This window comes from Carassius carassius, chromosome 13, assembly GCF_963082965.1.
Source record: "Carassius carassius chromosome 13, fCarCar2.1, whole genome shotgun sequence".
Lineage (NCBI taxonomy): Eukaryota > Metazoa > Chordata > Actinopteri > Cypriniformes > Cyprinidae > Carassius > Carassius carassius.
The window spans coordinates 9,151,198-9,168,194 of NC_081767.1; the positions used below are offsets into that span (position 1 = coordinate 9,151,198).

The 16,997-nt window shown below is 34.7% G+C and overlaps 1 protein-coding gene across 1 annotated transcript; it reads right to left on the reverse strand.

Moving 5' to 3' along the window:
* Positions 1-667: 667 nt before the first annotated feature.
* LOC132155942 (gliomedin-like) lies at positions 668-11,444 on the reverse strand. Its single transcript, XM_059564729.1, has 10 exons — positions 10,797-11,444; positions 10,041-10,092; positions 9,911-9,937; positions 8,697-8,795; positions 7,667-7,777; positions 7,401-7,529; positions 6,831-6,896; positions 6,625-6,750; positions 2,024-2,174; positions 668-1,138 (listed from the first exon to the last, which is right to left on the reverse strand). The coding sequence occupies exons 1-10, from the start codon at positions 11,244-11,246 to the stop codon at positions 673-675; spliced, it is 1,677 nt and encodes a 558-aa protein (XP_059420712.1). The 5' UTR covers positions 11,247-11,444; the 3' UTR covers positions 668-672.
* Positions 11,445-16,997: the final 5,553 nt, after the last annotated feature.

Genomic DNA, 16,997 nt, shown 5'->3' on the forward strand with positions numbered 1-16,997 from the left:
CAACTCCACATCTTTATATTAAAATGTTTCAGGGTTTATTTCAGGATTTCCAAGCATTTGTAGCTACATAAACATGCGTGCAATATAAATTAAACAACACTTGGCCAATATATTTTGTGTCTTTTACATACTAGCAGTCTAACACAATATCTATAACATGAAGTCAACAAAAAACTCTTAAGTTCACCTTAACTTAAAGGGATAGTTCACCCAAAAATTTTACATTTCTGTTTGTGCAGTATTTATATTCTTTTTTACCTCTGATTCACCGCAATGTCCAAACTGTCTTGATCGCATTCTCAACAGCCGCCTGTGACACCTCGTTGTCGTCTTCTTGCTTTACGGCGGATCGCACACTTCATTAGTGCATTACCACCACTCGCTCAAGTGGACCATTGACACTCTATCTATAATCTCAAATAGGAGGATCAATGGTCTATTTGAGAGATAGGTGGCGGTAATGCACTTATAAGTATGCAATCTGCTGTAAAGCAAGAAGAAGAAAAAGAAGACGCCATCTTAAGAAAAATACACAAGCGTGCTCAGGACAGTCCGAAATTGCGGTCAATCAGAGGAAGAAAAAAAACACAATATAAATACTGTTCAGTTTCTTGCACAGACCAATCTTTTTGTGTCTTTACACATCATTGTATCATCAAATCTGATATTTGATTATTCATCTGAGTGGAACTGTACTTGGTATGACTTGACGTAGCTGCTGTCCCATATGTAGAGATGTTTGTCTCTGGGATTGTATGAGATCATGGACAGAACCCCTCCAGGTGCCCTCAGATCTAAATTGACACTAACAGGCTTCTCTTTCAGGAGGTCAAAGGCATACGTCACTTTTGTGTCTTTAGTATCCGTGACATAGAGGATCCCGCAGGCGATAAATGCATTACCTACCTTGGTCCTGGGATAGGTGGCGTTTATGTATGTGTTGACGGAGAAAGTTTTCTCATCCAATCGTGCCACCATTATGTTGTCGTCGATGTTGGAGGCAAATATGATCCACATACCGTTCTCATCCACTGCCAATTTGAAATAGGTCTTTGAGTTCTCAAGGAGGTAGGACTTATTGTGATAGAAAGCATTTTCAATGGTAAGCATGTGTAAGATCTTCGTCTGGAGGTCAAACCTGGGAATATTGGAGAATTTACAACGTTTTACAAGAACATTAATATTCTTACAAATAAACTTATAAGGACTTTCATTCTTCCTTTGGAACACAAATGGTGAGGTTTTGTTAAAAGTGTTAATTTTTAATGGGGATTGTTGCATCTGTCTGTCTCCCCTCTTCCCCCTCCCCCGGTCCGCTGCACACCACGCCCACTTTTTTAGCATTTTTTAAAACTGTGGTGAGAACTAACCAGTGCAGAAATGGGGGGTTTCATGACCCTTTAAGATTTACAAGAAATATTTTAACTGCTACTATAAAAAAGGAATACTGCTGTAAAAAAAAGTATCTTATTTGTTTAAAGTGTTTGCAAACCAAATGTTATTGAACTTTTAGTAGTACTTTTAAATGAAAAAGTGCACAATACACTACTTTTAAATGCATTATTAGTTTTGTGCTTAACAATCATTGCAAAGGACTAATATATATATATATAAGTGTGTGGGGGTGCTCTTGTTACATTGTAATTATACAATTAACTACAGAGCAATATTGATTATACTTAATATATGGTTAGATTTAGGATTAGGGTTTGGTTTAGGTTTAGTTGCATGCAATTATGCATAATGTACTTGTATTACTGTAATAAGTACATGTAACACCAACTTTTAAAAGAAACATTGAACTTTGGTATATTTCAAACATGTATTAAATAAATTGTTTAAATTCTATTAATTCTATTTAAAATTTAAATTAGTTCCTTCACTTTATTAGGTGGCACTCCTAGTCCTCCATATGTTTGGAATGATATAATGACAGCATTTTCAATTCAATAAAATGTTCAATTAAATGACTTTTAATCTTGATATTATCCAGGAGATCTGCCCATGCTATCTTCAGACATACTTGGCAATATTGGAAGTTCCAGCGATGTGGTAGAATATGGAGCCGTTATGTACAGCGTGGCCGCAACCTTGGAAAAATTTTCGGACATCAATGGATTCATTGCTGCTGTTCTGGAATGCCGCAATACTGTTGTACTCCTTTATGATACGTCCTGATAAATTAGTGAACATGAGATAATCTTAAAATCTTAAACGCTATGTTCCAGATTCAATGCAAGCTGCTCTATGTATGGAAAGCCTTTTTAACATTTAATCTATAAGCTGTACTAGTATCTTTTTTTCAAGTTACTAGTAATTATTTTTTAGATACTAGTATCTTTTCTATTAAGTACTAGTACTTATTCATTAACTACTAGTGCTTATTTTTTAGGTACTAAGTGCTTATTCTTTAGGCACTAGTGTCTTTTGTAAAGTTACTAGTACTTATTCATTAGATACTAGTACTTATTCATTAGATACTAGTACTTATTTATTAGATACTAGTATTTATTTATTAGACACTAGTACTTATTCATTAGATACTAGTACTTAATTCAATAGTGACTAGTAACTTTTATATAGTATGTATTCCACTAGTGACTAGTACTTAATTTTTATGTACTTGTAGTTATTCATTAGGTACTAGTATGTATTTTTTAGATACTAGTACTCATTCATTACATACTAGAACCTATAAAAAAGACACTAGTACTTATTCATTAGATACTAGTACTTATTATTAGATACTAGTAAGTATCAATTAGATACTAGTACTTATTTATTAGATACTAGTACTTATTTATTAAAAACTAGTTATCATTCCTTAGATACTAGTACCTATTAAATACTAGATACTAGTACTTATTATTAATAGATACTAGTACACATTTATTAGATACTAGTACTTATTCTAAATGTTACTAGTATGATTTTTTATTTTACTAGTAATTTTTTTGTTGAACTGTACTGTAGCTATTTGGACTAGTCATAACATAAGACGAGTAAAAAGCAGATTTGACTACTAAGATAAGAATAGTTAGTAGTGATTAAAAAAGGTACTAGTGTCTAAATAATAAGAACTAGTACCTAATGAATAACTACTAGCATCTATTAAATAAGAACTAGTATGTAATGAATAAGTACCAATATCTAAAAAAATAAGTACTAGTATGTAATGAATACTTACTAGTAATATTTAAATAGATACTAGATACTATTGCAATAATTGCTAGTCAGAAATTAAAAGATGATATCAAAAACAGAATAACTCAGAGTCCCTGTTCGTTTGGAGATATCTTAAACCTCATTAAGAACTAGTAAGAATGCATTTGGAGATATCTTCATTTTAACAGATCATTACATAAACATGAGTACCTCTCCGCCGTCCAATCAGAGTCCACATGGTAATACAACACGCAGAATAAATTTGCATTAGGATTGCATTTTAAACTTTATTCTCATAAAAATAAATATGATCAAAGAAGGCTGTGAAAATTAATCTGCATTGTTAATCCTTTTGAACTTTTATTTAAAAAATTAAAAAAAAATTTTTAACCTTTCATTGAATAATAATAATTTTAAATGGGGGGAAATATCATTATGAAATAAATGTTTTTCTCTGATACACATTGGCCACAATTAAAGACACCTTTTTATTGAATTATTTTTTAAACCTCCATTTGCCAGTTTAACAGCTCTACATTTTCTCCTATAATGCCTGACGAGGTTAGAGAACACCTGACAAGAGATCAGAGCAGTGGCGAGGTCAGAAATTTCAAAAACTGAGTGGACCTTGGTGGAATAGGGTGGACCTCAATGACTACTCTCAAATTACACAAGTTTTACAATATGGGATAAAATCACTATACAGTTCAGATAAGTTAAATGTGATTGATTGTTAGCCAACAATTCATGAATATACAACAAAATACATTTATAACAAGCAGCTACAATGCCTATTGCAAGGAAGACAATTATAGATATTGTACTGCTATATGACCACTGTAGCAAGACATCAGTGTTCAGTTAATTTTAAACTGGAATATCCTGGTTCACTAACTTACTGTGCCACGCCCAAATTTCTGACAGCATTATACTTTGAGAGCGATCAGATGTTGCTTACATTCAGGGGCGTATCTTTTCAAAAGTGAGGGGGACAGCAATTACATATATAATATATATATATAAATATATATATATATATATATATATATATATATATATATATATACATATATATATATATATATAACATTACAATATAACATTTCTGTAATCTATATAGCCTATCAGTCAACAGTTTTTGAAGAGTAAGATTTTTTATGTTTTTATAGCAGTCTCATCTGCTCACCAAGCCTGCATTTATTTTATCCAAAGTACAGCTAAAAAAAAGGTAATATTGTGAAATATTTGTACTATTTAAAATAACTTTTCTATTCGAATATATTTTAAAATTTAATTTTTCCTGTGATCAAAGGTGAATTTTCAGCATCATTACTCCAGTTTTCAGTGTCACATCCTTCAGAAATCAAATCATTCTAATATGCTGATTATCAAAATTTAAAACAGTTGAGTACATTTTTTTCAGTGTTCTTTGATGAATAGAAGGATCCAAAGATCAGCATTTATGTGAAATAAAAAGACTTTGCAACATTATACAGTATATCATTCAAAATCGTAGAGTCAGCATAATTTTAATTTTTTTGGAAAATAAATTATAGAAATGAATACTTTTATTTAGGAAGGATTCTTTAAATTGATCAAAAGTGATGATAAAGACATCATTTTACAAAATATTTCTATTTCAGATAAATGCTGTTCTTCTGAACTTTCTAAAAAAAATCTACCCAGTTGTTTTCAACATTATCATAATTATTATTATACTTTTTTTCTTTTTTTGAGTAGCAAATCAGAATATCAGAATTATTTCTGAAGGATCATGTGATTGGAGTAATGATGCTTAAAAATTGTTTTTGGATGAGCTAGGAGACTTTTTCTTGTAACCCTCCTAAACAACATGTGGTGATGTTGGTGCTGTTTGACAATTTTTCTTTTTAGGTTTTTCTGAGCCCGAGACTCAACTATTTTCTGCAATTCACCAGCTGTGATCCTTGGAGAGTCTTTAGCCACTCAAACTCTCCTTCTCACCGTGCATTAGGACGATTTAGACACACATCCTTTTTCCAGGCAGATTCATAACATTTTCTGTTGATTGTAAATTCTTAATTATTGCCCTGATGTTGGAAATGGGAATTTTCACTGCTCTAGCTCATTTGTTAAAGTCACTTTCTAATTTTTGAAGCTCAATTATCTTTTGCTGCACATCAGAAATATATTCTTTGGTTTTTCTCATTGTAATGAATGATTAAGGGCATTTGGCCTTTGTTTTCCCTCCTCTTTATATTTCTGTGAAACAGGAAGCAATGGCTGGATAATTTCATGTTTATAATAATGCTGGAGTGCTCAAAATCGTGAATATGACTGGGAATATACTTTAGAGTTATTTTACTCATAAGAATGTCTAGGGGTGTTCTTTATTGTGGCCAATGTGTATTAGAGAAAAAACATTTATTTCATAATAATATTTCCCCCCATTCTAATTATCCAATGAAAGGTTAGATTTTTGTGAATTTTTAAAATAAAAGATCAAAAGGATTAACAATGCAGATTAATTTTCACAGCCTTCTTTGATCATATTTGCCAAGGGTGTCCATATTTTTGGGCATGACTGTATATGAAAAAAATATATATAAAGTTAACATACAGCTCGTGTATGATATTTATTGTTTTTACTGGAGGAAAAATAGGAAAATAACAGCTAATACAATTGGTGTTGTATCTCAATCCTGCCAGCAGAGGTCACTCAATGACCAACAAATACATTAGGCTACTATATTTACGAAATTACAGTAAAAAAACTGACAAAAATAAGTTTTCTATGTGCTTGTGTACAAATAATTGTTTCTTTTCTATTTGGTTTTCTAAAAAAAGTACATCCATCTCCTTGTTTCTGTTTCCTGTTTAATCTCTCTCCTATATGTTGCTGGCTCATTAATATTCAACATACAATTACCATACTGAGCAGAAATGCAAATTTAAAAAGTACTTGTATCTATTAAGTTCAGGATATCTCTGGTCTAAAAAGTTACTAGTAACTAAAAATAAGTACTAGTTCTATTTTTTGTTAACACGAATAGTTTAATTAAATACTAGTCACTATTGGAATAAGTACTAGTATCTAATGATTAAGTACTAGTATCTAATGAATAAGTACTAGTAACTTTACAAAAGACACTAGTACCTAAAGAATAAACACTAGTACATAAAGAATAAGCACTAGTAGTTAATGAATAACCACTAGTACCTAATGAATAAGTACTAGTACTTAATGGAAAAGATACTAGTGTCTAAAAAATAAGTACTAGTAACATGAAAAAAGATACTAGTACAGCTTATAGATTAAATGTTACAAAGGCTTGCCATACTCTATGACAGCATTTAGTGCACTGTGTCAAATACTAAAGATAAAACATTTTGATTACAGTTAATACTTTCAAATGAAAGGAGAGTTTAAATGCAGGGTTTATATGCTGTATTGATGAGTATTTGTTCTCTCTTCAGTACCTGAGAAATGTTCTGCTACCCAGATCTTCTCATTATCATGAGCAGCAGTGTCCATCATCCATGCTCCAAATGTGCTGCTCATTTTCATCAGAGGTCTTGGGTTCTGCACTGATTTTATGACACAGTCTGCCAAACACAATCACTCTGTCAGAGGTAAAGTTTAATAAAGGCTGTAGTTCAGTGTAATATTTTGCTCTAGTTTGTACCATTTATCTTCCATGATACCATTTTCTGGGTGATGGTGTCATCATTTGGGACTGATTTAAGGTGACCTAAAGATAAACAATGAGATTACAGATATGTTATGATGTGTCTTATGGGGAAAGGTCACTATACCCAATTTTGTTTTGCCCCCAAAATCAAAAGAGAGAGAAAGAAAAACGTATATAGTATAAAGAACATTAGAAATGTAATTACTGAAAATGATGTTAAAATGTAAATATTTTGTAAATTGTGACAAAAAATATGTAAGTTAATGTTACTAATGCAACGTGTCTGCACATTAAATGTTTTATAATTCTTATTATTATCTTATTATTATTAATTTTAATTATCATTCCTGTAATACAAATAATAATAATAATAATATATATATTTAAATCGGTAAAAAAAAAAAAAAAACCTGTAATACAATAATTATCCATTTTCATAATTTCTTAAATTATTTGAAGAAATAAATAGTTTTGTTTTATGATCATTTTGAAACATATATATATATATATATATACACATATATATATATAAATGTTTTAAGAATGTATAATTTTAGCCATTACCCACAGACTCCTTCCCCCTTTGGAGATGTGCTCTGTGGCTCCTGTGTCTTGGTGGCCCCTGAGGTCCGGGGGGCCCTGGAAGGCCAGGTGGACCAGGGAGGCCAGGGGGTCCAACTGGACCAGGTGGACCTGCGAATTAAAGCAGAAGAAACATGACCCTTTAACTTTTGACTATATTCCAACATCCACATATACCTTGTTGCTTAAAAATGGCCTATTCACTTTTTTTCCCTTCTTTCCACAATAAAAACAGAACTCGTCTTTACCCTCTACTATGACATCATTTGAAGGTTCACCCTGTTCTCCAGGGGGTCCTGAGGGTCCAGGATACCCTTGCTCTCCTCTCTCACCAGGCTCACCCTTCTCACCCGGAGGACCTGCACACAGGTACAAAGAAGCAAAAAATCATTCCTTCACAGCTCAATACAGCACAGTTCTCAAATCATTCAGAGACAGTTATTATAGTCATGTAATAAATGTTACAATTATATTTCATTTTAGTAACATTACAGAGTTATAACCCAAATAAGCACTGATTCATAATAATTAACTACATGCACATCTATAGGGATAAGATTAGGGTTTGGTTTAGGGCTTGTAACTGTCCACTGTCTTTTATTGCTAATAATAATTTACTATTATTACTACAGTAGGTACATGTAATTTGTAACTACATCTTTAACTAAAGTGATACCAACATGACATAAATATATAGATGCGTTTTCTGAAATAGAGTGAGTGTGGTTGGTTGCTAGGCGATGTTCTTAGTGGTTGCCAGGGTGTTCTGTTTGTTTGTTGGTTCTAAACGCTTCTAACATTGTAACCTAGCCAGGTAAACACTGTTTATTGACAGTTCATGCATCAGAATGTAGTCAATTGCTTATGGAGCAAAAAGTATGGAATCATCATGAAACTTATTCTAATGTTGTCTGGTAATTTCTCCACCAGAGTACAAAGAATTTCATTCAGTTTCTTCTTAAATGATTTGCTGAATGACACTTCTAGAATGTCTGTGGGCTCTTGTGCTTTCAGAACAGAGCGGTCAGTCAGCTGTAATCATGAGTTCTGCTTTATTCAGTGGGAGATCTCTGAGTCTCTCTCAATCCTGCAGTGTGACTGAAGCAGGATAAAATTCCCCTCTCCTCTTCCTTAGAGGATGATAAAAGCCATAGAAAGCACCCAAATATTTAAGAAGAGCTTTGAAAGGAGGATATTTTCTTTCAGAAGATGTTTTTGACTATATTCATTCATGTGCATGATGGATAGATTTTCCACGTTTTTTTGCATATAGCTGACCTCTTTTTCCCCGTTTTCCATGTGCTCCAGGCTCTCCTGGCAACCCTGGAATTCCGTCTGTTCCATTATACCCCGGCATTCCGTCCGCACCCGGCAAGCCTAGAATTCCATAAAGTAAGATTATTTGAGTAACATGTTATTTGGAATTCTACACTGAAAATTGGTGTATTGATAAATTTAAATCAGAAATAGCTAGCAAATGTCACAATCAAGAGGAAAGAAATGTAACATTGAATTAAATGTAAAATTCTGATACTAGTATTTGAAACAAATAATGCCTATAATAAAATACACTTTTTATTACATTATGACACTCTTCCAATTTTCATTACCACAATGCAAAGAATATATATATATATATATATATATATATATATATATATATATATATATATATATATATCCACATCCAGTGTGGACATAATTACGGATTATAATGACTTATACTGTGTTTTTACGTGTTGCGTTGCATTGTGCCATGTAAACATAAAACCATGTTTGCATTTGTGGTCAGAGAAATGACAAGCGCTACTCTACACTGCTCAAAACTTGTGTTTGAATCATCAGTGGGAAATCTTTTACATATGTAAACGTACTTAAAGACTGTGAGTCAGAACAGCCGGCATTGTAATCTACTCTCCCAGGATCAGGAAATAGTCCTCCATAAAAAATGTTGCACGCATCTAAATATTTGGTTTGAACTGCTCTGGAACAGTGTTGTAAAATACAACTTAACCACTGATTTCTAGTTGTGTCCTCTTTTGGAAGGTCAAAGTAGTTTGCATCCACAACGAAACAGTGTCTCCACGACATGGCACCGGCAGCAAAAGCGAGAATCAAAGGTTACAATAATGATTTTTTTGCGTGAACATCAACAACCCAAATCGTGATGTAGAAATCTGGGGTGTGTTTAAAAGAGGCGTTTAAGGAGGAGTGGACGAGTCTTAACTTGTATAAAGAATATCTCTCTGGGTTTGAGACTTTATTCTTTGCAACTTTACAGTTCTTTTTAATGCACCAAAAGCTTGTAACACTCCGAAGAGAAAGGAAAACTTGAAATCGCATCATATGACCCCTTTAAAGTTGAAAGATTTATACATCATGATAATTTTTTTGAACTGCTTTTCATTTATGCAAAATGCTTTTGTAATCCTTCCATCCATCTTTTTCCTTGTGGTAGAATATGAACAACATTAGAATAATTAATTTCCTACCTGGAATTCCTGATGGTCCTGGTGGCCCTGTGAAAGTTGAAATCAAATAAAACTGTAAACTTGAAGATAATCGATTCTGGAGATAAAAAGAAATGTTAATAAAAATGAGCCAATAGATCCTAATACTCACCAGTCAGACAGACTCCCTTAGTACTGTTGCAAATATCCAGAAGAATTTTAACCTGAAACAGATATTTGTACTCAAGTTGAAAAACGTTCTATTCTAGTCTTCAATTATGTAACAAAGGAGCAACAAACTGGAGCAAAAAAAAAAGGAGCTAAAAGCATTTACTTTTCATTTGTGAATAGAAGAATTATCTACAAATAACAGAAAAACCATAAAGATTTTTTTTTCTCATTACACTCTTCGAAAGAATGGCATTTACATGTTGATGTGAAGGAATTTTCCATATTCATCTTTTTACAGGTGTTTTACTCATATTTTGAATTGTGCGTTGCATTCTGTTGTATTAGAGTTAGAAATTTCTGTAAACTTCTAACATAATATTGAGTTTACAGACATTTCTATGGACATTTATAACAGACTTTTTAAAGGATTTTCTTTTTAAATGTAAAACATTGCATATGCTATGTAAGAAAAAAAATCTAGCTATTAGAAATTTCAGACAAAAAAACAATTCAACTAGTTAAAGTTGTGAAAGAACGAACCTTACAGAAAAAAATGCTTAATATTGGGTATATATAAGATTATACAGCTATCAGGTTAACTATTTTATCTTTTTTTTCTTCTCAAAAATAGGGAAAGCACTCTGGGTGTAAACTACAGTTGATACTTTTCACTTTTATCCCCAGTTTGCATTGGAAAATTGAAATTAATTGTGTAATCTGCACAAATACATCAATCATGTCATTATGAATTTCTTACTGGCACCATGGAGTATGTCATCATTGTCATCATTCCATCCTGCTCTTCTGTTTTGTGCTGGTAAACCGGGCCATGCGTCTGTGGATTCTGATATTGGAAATCTCCCAAGACTTCCTCTCCCACACTCCCCTCTTGCTCCTCAAAGGGTCGTGTCCCTCGATGCTGCCGGCTGCGTTTTTTTCTGGAGTACTGATACTCAGCCTCATCTTCGTTTACTTGTGTCATGAACTCCACCACGGAGCTCTGAGAAATCTCCACCATCTGCCTCTCCACCTCAGTCAGATGAGCCCACAGCTCTCTCTGCTGAACCAGGAGTAGAACCAGGCCGGCACAGTTTATTACCGTCAGTACACACACGCTGTACAAGATCCATCGCACCTGCCAGGACAACCGGCCACCACACTGCCTAAAGCCTCCAGTTCTTCTCAACTCAGCCAGTGGATCCAGCATTCTGACTTCAATTCAGAATTTCAAGAAAGTGTTCAAAAACCACAAAACACAACTCAACACTTTTAAAAGTAAAGCTGAATAATAAAAGTCTAGAATATTCCCCCCAAAAAGGACAGTCTATGGATGCAAGAAAACAATCGAATTCCTTGTTTCGAGTTGAGACTGTGTGCGACTGAGGGCTGCTCGGCTTTGCGCCGTCCTGATGCGCTGGAGAAGAACCCCCCACTTGTGCAGTCACCTGATTTATATGCAGTAGAGTCCATTCTTCAGAGTGACCGTGGGCTGACCAGCATAATCCACATCAACACCAACAGCCAATGATGTGGTAGAAAACTAGACACGCTGAAAGCCACTGCAAGATTTCAGTAAAACAGTTCTATTAAGACTGTCTCCAAACATCTTCAAATATATAGTGTTTTTATGTATTTTTTTAATTAGACAATTCAAAGCTGTATGTCTTGGCAAAGGTAGTGTAACTTTTAACTCCAAAACATATGTATACTAAACATTGCAATGGACAAAATCTGAAAGTATAACCATATCTGAGAACAATAAAGACAAAACAAAACTTGAAAAAAGGTGATTTCACGAACATGTCAGAGTGAGTAAATGTCAGCAGCTAAAGGAGCCTAGACCCTTAAGGGGAACTCAGGATGCTTGTGAAGTTTAAGGCCTGACATACAATTCTTACAGTGCCCATATCACGCAACATGACCCAATTCTGTAGTTTTAATTTGGTTTTGATCTGATATCAGTTAGCACTTTGCTTTCATTGAGATAGTCTTCACTTTCTGTGCTTATATAATGAATGTGGAATACATCTGCACTTGCTATAACTGGAAATGGCAGGCACTGCCAGTATTGGTTATGCAATAATAATATAAATATAAAAGTAATAATAATATAGTCTTGTTGGTGCACAGCCAGATTGTTTGTGTATTAAAATTAATATGAATTTCCTCTGATAAATGCGGGTACAGTGCTGTATGAAACCATGAGGGCTGTTGTATTTTGTGGTCCTTTGCCCTGCAGCTGTAGGTCATTGCCAAATAAAACATACGAGCTGAGCTACAAGCTCCTTGGTTGGGTTTGTGTGATCACGCAAGCATGGAACAAGGTATTAGGATAGAGTGTATACCGAGTATGTGCTTATGCTGGGAGAAGTCATATCAGTTCAGTCAGTTTTTTTTCTTTCTTTTTTTTCTGTCATTTCTTTAAATAGTTAGTTGGGTACAACTTCACCGACAAACAAGGCACTATTTGTCAGAAATCTGGCTTTTTTAGCTCTTTAACATTTTAGCTTGCATAAAAATCAACAATGCAACATAATTGGTTAATTTTATTGGGAGAAACAGTATTATAACCTCAATCCTTTTAAAGTATGTGCAAACATACACAGATTAAAATGTATTTATATTTAGATAGAATGTAATATATAGATGCTTACTGTGCCCAAGAGCATATTTATTTAAGACCATATCTCTTGCTAACAAGAAACTATGTTTCTAACCACAGGTCGAGAGCTGTAGTTCTTACCACGTAACTATGGTTTCAAACACATAATCGTTGAACTATATGGGAAATGACAGAACTTGCGACCATTGTTGGCTAATGATGCTTTTGGGAAATGCAGCCCTGGTTAGTATAGATAGCCATAGCTGTGGAGCAATAATAGACCATATGATACATATTGCAAAAAAAAAAAAAAGTACATTGTTTTTGAAAATGAAAACCTTTTTTTTTTTTTTTCACTGGCTGGTGCAATAAGGGGTAATAAAAATCTGATCTGAATTAAATTGTGATTACCAGACTGCTACAGTGTGCATTTCTGAGGAGTAACTCAAGTTTATGTGGTTCGTGTTAATTGGATCTTTAAAAAGGACTTTTAAGACATCTAGAAATACAGTGAATTGCATATTCTTGAGCACAGTCATATATTACTGTGTAATATATATATATATATATATATATATATATGATGTTTGTGAAATTATTAATACTTATTACTTCTGAAATTCTGATTAGAAAGTCTACATGTGAGAGTCAGTAAGTCTCTTCCTGTCTGAGTGGGTGGTTCTTGGCCAGAATAAGCTACAAAATGCAACATGCCAGCAGTAGAGATGTCTGGCTTGAAAAAACAAATTGACTTTAAACATAAAACTCAAAATTCACTCAAGGTCAACCAAGTTCACTGACTCTCCTGACAGATAATGAGGATCTAGACCATGAAAAGGTTATAAAGAAGTACACTATAACCGTAGGCTATAACGTATTCAACATGAGATGCAAATCTAGATTTCTGCCCTTAATTCAATCCATTGTGTTAAAAAGGGAGATAAAATGCTGTATATCATCTATATAGCAATGAAATGCAGAGTTTCCTAATAAATCTCCTAAAGAGTGCATGTGCAAGATAAATTTCAAAGGGCCTGAAACAGAGCCCTGTGGTACACCGTATTTTAATGTATTTAGGATGGCTCTTTTTTGTTTTAATTATTTTTATTTATTTTATGAGAAGCAAGAGTTTACAAAACCACAACCAATTGTGTGATACTGTAAAATGCAGGGGGGGGGGGGGGGCAGATAGATAGATTCTTGCTATTTATGCAAAACTTTTATGTTTATGCCCTCAGTCATCAAAGAGGTCAGTTGAGTAGACATTGGACGGTGTTCAGTAAAGGGGAGTGGTTTGGCTTCACTCCCTGTGCATTGTCTCAAACATTGCTGTTATTATCTGTCACTTGGCACTCCTCATGAGAAACCGAACAAATGTCCACCCACAACAGCTGTATGGCTAACATTGCTTACATTGAGCTATACACACAACCATCACAGAGATCAACACAAACCCTCCCCAAGATGCAACGTGTTAGTGATGGGCTACCAAAGTAATTAAGTGGATGGACAACAAAAAAAGTCATAATCATGAAAAATTTTAATGTACTTATGGAATTTTGTAGCTAATATTTCTCACAAATCCAGTTTTCGAAAATGTGATATAGGCACTATATTGGATGTCTTTGTAAGAAAGCACCAGCAAGCAAAATAAATGTCAATTATCTATAAATTTATGTTTGATAGTGCCCACAATTCCCTTCCTTGTGGCTTCGTGCCCACAGTTTTGCTACAGGAGACAAACAACTTATTTGAAGAACTGCGAAATTCAAGGTCCACAAAGACCTTATTGAAGTGACAACATATTTAAGTGATGTGACTTTCAATGTGCAGAGGGACACTTTGTTCTCCAATGAATTAAAGATTACTTGTTTCATTCCGCGAAAGACATTCCAGCCCCGAATACGTAATGAGTGTTGTAGCTGCATGTTCAAAAGGTCGACTCCTTTATTACAGGCTCAAGTCTTTATTAATACCACCCTGAGATTCTGACATACAGGAAATTTGGTTCAATAAAAATGAACGTAACTTTATAAAACTGAATGTAACTTTTTCAGAAACTATCAAAAATATGCCATTACAAAATAAGAAAAACACAATGGAAAATGAAAAAAAATGAACCCAGTCGCACAAATTTAACAGGCTCTTCAAATATGCTTCATTCTTTGTTAATGTTTTTCAAAGATTAGTTTTCGCAAATCGTGGATTCTGAATGCATTGCCACAGATTTTGCTTACGTTTCGCAGTTTTTTGTTTGGTGTTTTGACACAAACCTCTCGTGGGGGCAGGCTTAACAGTGATCTACTCTGATTGGATAGTGAGCTTTTGATGGACAGGTGCTCTCTGACTGGGAACTACAGACGTCACTCAGTGGCGCGCATATTGGAAAGCTCTCGCGGTGATTAAATCTAGTGTCTACCGCAAAAATTCTTTTTCACAGACAAAGTGAAATCAATTTCTTACATGCTCTTTTTGTTCGAGTTCTGAAGAAACTGTACACTTATTTTGGTCATGTCACTACACTCAGAAGCTTTGGGATGATATTGGTGTGTTTGCCAGGCTTTTCAGTACATATGAAAAACATTATATTTGGGTATTATGACTCTGACCCCACAAACGATTGTTATTAATTTACATTTTTTCCTAAACAAATTTCACATTCACAAATGCAAATTCTCCAACTGTAAACCTGTCTTCTCTGTTTTCCTAAAAGAAATAGAAAACTATCTGAATGTAATCTCAGTATCTACTAATAAGAAAGCTGTAAGGACTGTTAAAATTTGCTCTGCCTTTGATCTCCTTGTGTCATTTTGTTTAGATTTTGGCCCTCTTTTCTTTAGTTCTATTTTATTTTTTATTTTTTTATTTTTTTTTGTGGTTGATATTATATGATGTACGTTTATACTTTTGTATGTTGTTCTCTGAATTAATAAAAAAAGAAAAAGAAAAAAACCTCTAGCAGTGATTTGTATGCAATACGTCATGCTTTGTATTACTAAATATGTAAATAATATTTGACCTTCGATTGTCTCAGTCTGTAAAGATGAGCTCTCAGGAGAGACACGGAGTGGCATCATCTTCCTCCTCCGCTTGTCCTTCAAGTCAGCTTGAAGTAAGCTTGTGTTACTGAAGTTACAATAACATCGATACAAGTTTTTTCCATGTTACAGTGTGCAACAGTTTGTTTCGGGTTATGATTGTCATTCAGTAACAAAAGCTTACTTCAAGCTGCCTTGAAGGACAAGAGCTCATCTTTACAGACTGAGAGGATCGAAGGTCAAATATTATTTACATATTTAGTAATACAAATCGCCGCGAGAGCTTTCCAATATGCGCGCCACTGAGTGACGTCTGTACTTTGCGGTCAGAGAGCACCTGTCCATCCAAAGCTCATTATCCAATCAGAGTACCCTCTTAGAAGAAAAGTTTCAAAAATGAACCTTTTGAGGTTCCTAGTGATTGCAACTGTGGGGGAACCTTAAGGTTCATTTTTTTAACCTTTTGAAAAGGTTCTAATAGGAACCTTCACTTAAAGGTGCATTAATGACCCTCATCAGTTCCTTTATGAACCTTTTTCTAGATAGCAATAACACTGTTGTTGTTGTTGATATTATTATTATACATTACTGTGGCGGGGGGGTGTGGTTCAGCGAAGTCGGCAGCGAGAGAGAGAATCAGGAGACGAACGGTAAGTGAGTGGTTTGGGCGGAAACGATCAACACCTGTTTCTTGTTTCAGTAATTGGCGTGGAGAGAGTATACCCGGAAAGCGTTTGGCGATAGTGTGCGCAATAGTGTCATAATAAAAGTTACTGTTGGTGTTTGTAAAGATTACTTTTTGTTTTATTATTAAAAACTTGTCAGCAGTCAATCCGACCCCTTGTCCTCTTCCTTTCCTCCTACGAACGTACTACACTGGTGCCGAAACCCGGGAAAGGAAGAAGGAGTGCTTCTGCCATGCAGAACCCGTACTCCACGCCATTTGCGGATGTAATCTCATCCCTCGCGGCCCTGCACCAAGAGCAACATCAGGCCCTGCTGGACTTGAGAACTGATCAGGAGCGGCGGTTCCACGCCATCCTACAAGCCCAGCAGGAGGACCGCGAGAGGTTCTGGAGCTGGATCGACCGGGAGGTTCGTGCCGAGGCCACGGGACCGCACGCGGTTCCCATTCACCTACCCCTCCACAAAATGGGACCGCAGGACGACCCGGAAGTGTTCCTAGAGCTTTTCGAAAAGTCAGCAGAAGCGTGCGAGTCCCAGGTGGCCGCACAACAGCTACTGGTGGCGAACCTCCTGGTCTTCGACGACCTGAAGAGGGCCATCTTACAGTGGGTCGGCCGGACGATAATTATAT

Coding starts and splice junctions, on each gene's coding strand:
- LOC132155942 (XM_059564729.1), bottom strand. CDS start 11,246: ATGCTGGATCCACTGGCTGAGTTGAGAAGAACTGGAGGCTTTAGGCAG. Junction 8,796..9,910: donor AGGACCATCAGGAATTCCAG/GTAGGAAATTAA, acceptor ATGGAATTCTAG/GCTTGCCGGGTGCGGACGGA. Junction 7,778..8,696: donor TGGAAAACGGGGAAAAAGAG/GTCAGCTATATG, acceptor ACCTGTGTGCAG/GTCCTCCGGGTGAGAAGGGT.